Below are 8,563 nucleotides of genomic sequence, written 5' to 3' on the forward strand. Positions count from 1 at the left end.
GTACAAACCGTACTTGGTTATATTTAGATGGAAGAATGAAAAGCCGCGATAGAAAGGGCGTGAACAATTTGTAATCGTTGATGCGTACATCTTTAACATCGAAGTAATGAGTATTTGGTCACGCGTGGATGAGGGATTGTTCTAGGCACAACTCTAGTCACTTTGTTTCCTTTTTTGGGTCAGATTTGAGGGTAAAAAACGTGGTGGTTAGTGTGTCTCAAATGTCGTGCATCTTCTCCTCATTACCGAGATGTAAAAAGCGTCTCTCTCGCATCCACCACCACAGAGCCTCAGTTTGACTGGCTAGATTGGTAAAGAAAGCAGTACCCACCACCCAAGTACCCGGCGAGTTCCTCATCATCATCCCTAGGGTTTTGTTAATCAACAAGACCCATGGCGGGGTTCGATGGCTCCGAATCCCAGCAACAAAACCAGCTATTCAGCGTAGGGTCAGAAGTGGAAGTGAGGAGCGACGAGGACGGGTTCAAAGGAGCGTGGTTCAGAGCCACCATTGTTCAGAGCCCAGCTGCTAGCTCAGCCTCAAAGAAGAAGAAGAGGGCTCTGGTGGAGTACAAGACCTTGGTCACAGAAGACGGGTCTCAGCAGCCACTGAAAGAACAGGTCGATTCCGCTTACATAAGGCCTCTGCCGCCTCACGTGCCTGACCAAGATCTTGAATACGGCCACATAGTCGACGCCGACTACAAAGACGGTTGGTGGACCGGAGTTATTGACAAGGTTATCAAGAAGAACTCCAAATATAGGATCTTCTTTGAGAACCCGCCCGACTTTCTGGAATTCGAGAGAGACCGTCTGCGACTCCATCAGGATTGGGTTGCCGGCTTTTGGGTTCGCCCCGACAAGCAGGTATGCTATTCTTGTCCTCGTTTGCATATGAGTTTTCGACATTGATCTCATGCATATAAGCCTAAACACCATAGTTTTGTTATTGGGTTCAGGATTACTTCAGATTTCTACCATATCTGCCCTTCCCCCTACCCATTACACAAATACAAGTTAGGAGTTGCAGGAGAAAGTAGATGTTTTATTCAATTTTTCTTCCTTTTTTGGTATCGTTTTCAATGTTCTAGTTGAGAGGATGCATACCTTTGCTTTAAAGCCTGTGGGTGAGGCTAAGGAACTTACTTTATCGACATAAGACCCTTTGTAGAATTGGAAGATGTCAAATGCATTGATGGATCCAATGTGTGATCTGTTTTCAGTTTACTCTTGTTCAGTGTGGAAGAGAGGATAAGTGGCGGAGTCTTTATTGAAATCTATATTGCTACATATCATTTGCAGTTCATATTGTTTCACCGTACTTGGTGATAGGTTAATTGACTAATTCATATTAAGATAATAGGGGTGCCTTTAACTTTTAATATACCACCATATCAGGTGTTGCTCACTATTAAGTATTGACCTAATAAATTATAAAGAATTTATATTGACTTTGATGTAAATGATGCATATTAAAGCAAAAAATTTAGTTTGTTGCATGAGTTGAGGCTAGTTAGTGTCCCCTGAGGATTATATTCATTGGTAGCTAATTGGGCTCTGTTCCAGGAGATACATAGTGCTTCAGATTCTCAACAAGCGGAAGAGCATCAGCCGCGACTGCTGCCTGTCCAAAATGATTCCAACCATCCTGAGGTGGCTGCACAACCGAAAACTTCAGGTGCTGCAGGGGATAACCCTGAATCAACTAGTTTAAGGAAGAATCTTGTGGAGCAGTCAAGTTTTACCTCAAGCATCAAGGATGTAGCGCCTAATGGTGGTGCTACAGACTCGCGTCCTTTGAAAAAGTTAAAGGACGACAAAGTGCCAGAGGCTACATTATCTGTTACACCACGGCAATTGAGGAAAACTCCAAATGATAAAGAAATGCTATGTGAATTAGCCACTGTGACCAGGGAAAGCAGTGGAACTAGAGGATCAAGACGAGTAAGAAAACCGGCTGTTAGTCAGCAGCTTTTTCACGTAGAGAGCTTGGTTGGTGAAAAGAAAGTTGTGAGTTATTGGATGTCTTCTCTTAAATTTTATCTGTTCTGCTCAAGAGTTTTTGACATGCGAAATCCATGAACCATGATTTAATCTGCCATTCATGACATACTGGTGCTTGCTGGCACTGTGAGTGGGTCAAGAGACACAGACACATCTTACTTTACAACGGTTAAGCAAGCATCTCTTGTATAATAATTGTAGACCTGTAACAACTTTGATGCCATGGTTACTTGGCTTTGTTGGGGTTGATAGTTTCATATTGGTCAATGTGATACAATGCTTCTTCCCAACTATTTAGAGATTAGAGATAAAAAAATGTTTACTTATAAAGTATTAAGTGAGAAAATTGATTGAGAGTAGTTCATGTGCAATGATATCTTCTCTATTTTATTTCCTTCATGGGAGATGATGATAAAGTCTATGACACGGTTTTCCTGATCACCATTTCTTACATTATATGTGTAGAAGACAAAGCAAGCGAAAGATGGTGAGCTAGAAAACCACCGGGCGCGCACTGTCAAAAGTGCGCGCACTGTCAAAAGTGAAGGAAGGCGTTCGAAGGCTCAATTTGGAAGTGCCTGGGAACCGGTTATATGTGCGCTTCCTAGCCAAGAGAGACATAAGGAAAAAAGTATATATGTTTATCAGTCAACTCTGCAGTGTTCAGGCTTTTTAATTAAAAGAATTTTCTGTCTTAAATTCTTAATGAGTTGAGTTGCAGGTAAGGAAGGGTATGGAGTTATTGGTTCTGCTGGAAATGTTGTTCAAAAGGAGGGCATAAGTAAAGAAGCTGAATTGCCTCTCACTATAGAGTCAAAGGCCAATGGAAAGCAGGATTCATCAGCTGAATATCCATGTCAGATTCCCAACGAAGATTTGCTGAAGCTCGTGAGAGATCAGAAGAAGAATGCAAATGGTCCAGCACAAGAAAACAGCACGGTAAGCATTATAGAATTGGTCCCCTAGAAGTCAAAATAAGTTATTAAGAGCAATTGTAAATCAAACTCCAAGGTGGATTCTGCCAGAGAGGGAAACATGAATTCGAACTTATTTTGGTAATTCATTTGGATGGTTTGAGAAGTATATTGGTGTTTGGACTTGGTCATGCATAGCTGGACAGTAAGTTGATTAAATGAATGAGATCACAAATCAATTAAGCTAGCTAAAGAAAAAAGTATATATGATGAAAAGCTAAAAATGCCATTGTGCTGGGAGATGTTAAGATTCTATTTAATTAGTTATCTAGTAAGCACTGTTGGTTAAATATGTTGGGAAGAGGTGGAACATGAAGCTCTACAGACTTAAGCTATCAACAATAATTGGATATTATCTAAAATAAGCTATCAACACCCAGGTTACGTCAGCTGAACATGGCAGTGATCCAGTTTTGGATAACCTTCTCCGTAGCCTGGTTCTTTTTCCAGACATGGTATAATCATGGAGTGAGAGATCCACTGTAACAATTTATCTTTTGTCTACATCTTTTTGTTCTAAATTATCTCAATGGTATTGCCTATGGATGTTTGTGTTTATTTGCGCAGGATTTTAAGCAGCAACCAACTGAAGGAAGCAGCCACAAAAGAAAGAGGGGCAGACCTAGAAAGGTTCCTAAAAACTTTATCGTAATCACACAAGCCGCACAGGGAGGTAAACATTACTTGAACTCTAAATCATTTGAGTGATCTTTCAGATTCGGCGCTAAAATATGTACCCATCTACTTTGCTAAAGTTGAAATTTGGTACCTTTTGCGTTTTTGGAACTATGTCAGCCATATAGTTTCTTTTGTGTCAAATTGGCCCATCTTGTTGCAATTTAATCAATATTTAATCCTAGAGTTTCCAATTAGAGGAACCATGAATTGGGTGCAAATTCAGCCCCATGTAAACTTCAGATCATCTTAGATTTTGGGGATCCTTTCTTCCATTTGGAGAAGTTATTGGACATAGTAAGATGAACAACATTGATGCATTCAAATATACAAAATTGTTCTTTGTTTTGTTTTTTGTTTTTTGTTTTTTCTTTTTGTAAAGACGAAAGCAAAAACAAAAAACAGACACCTACAAGTTGTGATTGAACTACCTACTCCATTATGACATGAACCTGATTCCGTGATACAAGTTATATATGGTTGGCATTGTTCGCATTGAAATGAGATGGATCATAATCAAACTGTGAGCCTCCTATAGGGGTTAAAATTGGTATTTCTTTGCCTATTAATTTGAATTCGACCAATGGATTTTTGCATCGACAACAATGCTTTGTGAATATTTCCTTTGCTGAGAGCTCAGATCATCTGCTCCGCCACTGCCCCATTGCTACATCTTTGTGGCAGAAATAGTTATGGAGTCTAATGTAAGATGGTATGGAGCTTATTGTGAGATGATATGTTCAAATTTGTTGAACTGTCTTATTGTGCCAGAGGTTTATGTTTCCTTTAAGTAGCAAGAAAGGATTGGTGTTGGGAGGATGTACTGTGTTGGCAATCTTTTGGGTGGTGGATGGAGCAGAATAGGAAGGTCCTTACAGGAGCTTTGGGGTGAGGAGATTGATAAAATTGTGAGATGGTTTGAAACAGTTTCTTCAAAGTTGAGAGTTTATTTATTTATAAATATATTTTAATGCTATTTTTTTTTATTGTAATGCTGTTGAGCTTTTGGCATTTTCAGTTTCCGTTTTACCTTGTTAATGCTTTTTATATGTTTTTCAGTTTGTTATAGATATCAGTGCCTTGCTATGTAATGTATATATTTATGGTGATATAAGTTTGTTTCTGATATCCAAAAAAAAAAAAATTGCAGTCAGGGAACTAAATGGATCAAGAAATGTTGCTGACAAAAGTGCTGTAGAAGATCAGAGACTTGATGAAGTTGCTTTGCATTTGCCCGGAGGGAGAGATGCTTCAGGTATGAGTGTGTAAGTTGATTTCATATTCAGCCTACCAGTCATGAAAAGCGCAGATGAGCTATATGATTTGGCTGTTCTCTAGTATTTGGAGCAACTTGAATTTTTTTCATAGAAGAGAGGAAGGACATGAAGCACCAGATACTTTGGAAACATTATCTGAAATTTAGAACTTTGGTCAATAGAAAAGATAAAGAAGTCTCCTCTTAGCCCAGAAAACATCTCTCTTTGTGGTTAACAAAGAGAACGACCATGTCTCTGTTGTTTCTGATAGACAATAAGTATCTGCATAATGTAACAGAACTATTTTCTCTTTGAATAAAAAAAGGGAAACCAAAAAAGTAATATATAAAAACCTTTCCATCTGACTTGCATGTGTTAAGCATGCTACCAGCGTTCATCCTGAGCCAGGATCGAACTCTCCTCCCTCAGATGAATAGTTAGAACCAAAGAGGCATTGCTTTTTTATTCTTTTGACCTTGCGTTCTGAAATCATATCTGGCATTTGTGTAGATTCACAAGATGCGTCTAGGAGAAATACAGCTGATGTTCCTGGAACAAGGGGCGTACCAAATGAAGCTGCTAGGACCCGTGTTCAAGCATCGGAAAATATAGATGAAGATGACCAACCTCTCTCCACATGGTTTGGAGGAATACAGGGTCCAGCAAACATGGATGAATTAAGTAAGCTACTTCATATATTGATTGTGTCCGTTTTTCTAGTAACCAATTTGACTTTATCTGTTATCTTTTTTGGACCATACCCAGGTAAAACTGTTGAACAAGTTGAGCTTGCCAGAGATTCTACTCCAGTTGATTCAGTCAGTGACACTGTGCCAGATGATAACCAAATTATGCCATTTGTGAAGAGCTCCCCAATCTGGAAAGCAATTGAATCATTTGACGTATTCAGAATAATGCCACAAAATCCACATTTTCGTCCCTTGGTTAAATGTAAAGAGGAATATCGCGAGGGATTTGCTATTGGCAATATGGTGACCTTTTCCAGTTTGGTGGAGAAGATATCGAGTCTGCATTTTGATGACCCTATACAGGTTTTTGATAGCATTCTGGAGAGTCTTTTTGACTTGGAAAAATATGGATTCAATGTTTCCGTTTTACGTGGGCGTGTGAACGAACTTTTGTCTATCAAACAAAGGCATGGACAGTTTGAGGGAGAATCAAAAGACGTGGAAAGTAAGATGGTGGAGCAAACTCAAGAGAAATCAAAACTTGAAGATGAGGCTGATTGCATCGAGAAAAAAATAATTGAGTTAAAGGAGAAGCATGCATCGATCCAGGCAGAGATAGGGGCTAAAGAGCGTGACATTGCTGGCTTGCAGTTGAGTGTGGATGCTATCAATGAAAGCATTAAGAACACACGTTCTGATTTTGAGAAGGCAGCTTTGGTCCCATTGAGATAGGCCTTGAGTCTTATCTACATTCTTAGTTTTCTTGGATGGGTGGTAAACCCATGCTGAGATTTGTTGAATTCCTTCGGAGAAGGGATGTCAAGCTTATTAGGTATTACTCTGGAGACTTCTTGTTCTTGGCACTATATTTTAACTTTTAGTATCTAGTCTTGAATTGCATAGTTAGGGATGTTAATGTATTGGCTTGCCTAGATTTTAACTTTCATTATGTAGTTTTGAGTTGCATAGTTTGATAGTTAGGAATTGGTGTAGCCTAGATTGTAACATTAGCATTGTTGAATTGCATAATTAAAAATGTTGTATTGGCTTGTTGTCCGAGTATCTTGCCAAATGAAAAAGCTGGTTTTCTTATGATTATTCTTTTCCTTTTTTCATGTGTTTATTTTAATTCTTTTTCCCACTTTTTAAGTTGAAGACGGAAGACGACTTTAAGGTGTGTGAATGGAAAGTGCAACCCGCCTTGGAGATTAAAAACAGTTGTACCTATCAAATGGCCAGCCAATTGATTCATGGAGAGGAGAGTTTATGAAAAGGAAACGTTACAAAATAAACGGAGGTAGGGAAGGCGGAAAGAGTAATGTGACCATCCTCTTATCAAAAAGAATCGAAATTAACGAAATTGAAAATTAGATATACAAACATATTCCTATTATAATAATTTATAATAAAATCTGAAGTTGAATCTCACTAATAAAGCTATCGGTAGAAGCGTTTCCCATGTCTTCATTGCTTCACTGTGAGTGGGTCAAATGCGAGAAGAGTATGGACTCAGAAAATTTCAACATGCAAAATGTGAGATAACTAAGAGTCTGGTTTTCAAATTAGAATTTTTATCCTTTCATGTGGCATGGTAGCATATACTTTCCTAAAACTTTTTTTTTTTTTTTGAATCGAGATATAAATTTCATTAATCTGAAGGTCAGGACGACACATCACACATACGATAGATCCCTATGCACTTGTATCCTAAATCAGTGGCTGAATAAGGAAAAATTAGGACCGATCACTAGTACATTGAAGCTCAATTAATCAAGATCCTATATGACTACGTAAAGTCATTCCCTACAATATAAAATCACTTGAATCCTCTTTTATTAATGCATTGTTACGGTCATCCCACCATCACCATCATCGGCGCCTGCCAACCTTCTAAGCATAGCAAGATTCTATCATACAACGCCCTGCTCTGCTTCTCAGCCACCAGCTTATAGCCAGAAGATGGATGGCTCCGCTGTGACTCCGTGAGATCAAGTCTCAAGGAGAAAATCCGACCACATCCCAAACCTGCAAATAGAACCACCATGTGCCACACTTAAGCACAGCCGCATCCGTAGTTAAGATCTCGAAAGACCGATCGATCAAGCATGACTTTACGATCTCCAGGGGTCTTAGGATGTCCTCTACTTAGGATGTCCTCCCCTGCCCACAAGTCCCATCTCGAGAGGCTGGATCTAGCCTGATAATTCATCTCTTCTAAATTCAATTAGATCAAAGACTTGATCCATGAGTGGTGGCTGCTATTGCACTCCCCCTCTAGTTTCAACGCACCTTTCTTGCTCCTGGAAGCAAGGCGTCCGTGTCGATTAGGGAGCGACACATGAGTCTTGCCCTAGAAGGCCAGCATTCGATGCCGTATGAGGGGCGCACCTTCTTCCCCTTGAAGGACAAAGAAACCGCACCGATTGGAGTTGTGATTGACGATAAAGATCGCCATTGAAACCCACAATAAAAATGAATTGCAATGGTTTCGGCAGTTTGCTAACCAAAGGCTGGCATTTCGCTTCGGCGAAGATATGCCATCGCAAGTCTTACGACTGAGTAAATATGTCGTCGCATGGGGGTAGCCAAAGACTAAAACTATACTTCAGCAAATGTTATTTATGGCAAGGTATGGAAAGTTTGCCACTGCAACTAGGGGTGAGCATTTGAACCCGAAATTCTGAACCCCGTCTCATCCAGTCCCAGGTGATATGGGACGTAATCACTATTTTTGTTTTAGTGATCGGGATGGTTCCGTAGACTTCGAGATTAGAATGGGATTGTAATTTCAATCCCAAGCTGATCCGTCTCATCCTGAAATATTTATATTTATAATTAAAATTAAAATTTTAATATGTGTCAATTTTTTATAGCTTGTATGTGGTAACTACTAGGGTCAAAACTTTTTTGCATCGGACAAAATGATACCCAACTTTCAAAAGTGATCAAAATGATACCTAAATTT

At 39.4% G+C, this 8,563-nt stretch overlaps 1 protein-coding gene across 6 annotated transcripts; it reads left to right on the forward strand.

The window, feature by feature from the left end:
- The first annotated feature begins 218 nt into the window (after positions 1-218).
- On the forward strand, positions 219-6,690 carry LOC112192266 (DUF724 domain-containing protein 3). 6 transcript variants are annotated; one of them, XM_024331921.2, is made up of 9 exons: positions 219-867; positions 1,567-1,944; positions 2,470-2,635; positions 2,726-2,943; positions 3,359-3,433; positions 3,546-3,651; positions 4,804-4,908; positions 5,420-5,590; positions 5,675-6,690. In XM_024331921.2, the coding sequence occupies exons 1-9, from the start codon at positions 394-396 to the stop codon at positions 6,328-6,330; spliced, it is 2,349 nt and encodes a 782-aa protein (XP_024187689.1). In that variant the 5' UTR covers positions 219-393; the 3' UTR covers positions 6,331-6,690. The 6 variants fall into 6 exon arrangements, with proteins under 6 accessions (XP_024187689.1, XP_024187690.1, XP_024187688.1 ...); XM_024331922.2 differs by having other exon boundaries at positions 2,473-2,635; XM_024331920.2 differs by having other exon boundaries at positions 220-867; positions 1,567-2,010; positions 2,473-2,635.
- The last annotated feature ends 1,873 nt before the right edge of the window (positions 6,691-8,563 follow it).

Source organism: Rosa chinensis, chromosome 3 (genome assembly GCF_002994745.2).
Source record: "Rosa chinensis cultivar Old Blush chromosome 3, RchiOBHm-V2, whole genome shotgun sequence".
Taxonomy (NCBI): domain Eukaryota; kingdom Viridiplantae; phylum Streptophyta; class Magnoliopsida; order Rosales; family Rosaceae; genus Rosa; species Rosa chinensis.

Excerpts from the sequence above, each read along its gene's own strand:
- LOC112192266 (XM_024331919.2), top strand. The coding sequence starts at position 394 with ATGGCGGGGTTCGATGGCTCCGAATCCCAGCAACAAAACCAGCTATTC. Across the intron at positions 868-1,566 it reads GGGTTCGCCCCGACAAGCAG|GAGATACATAGTGCTTCAGA; the intron begins GTATGCTATTCT and ends GCTCTGTTCCAG. Across the intron at positions 2,636-2,725 it reads AGAGAGACATAAGGAAAAAA|GTAAGGAAGGGTATGGAGTT; the intron begins GTATATATGTTT and ends GTTGAGTTGCAG.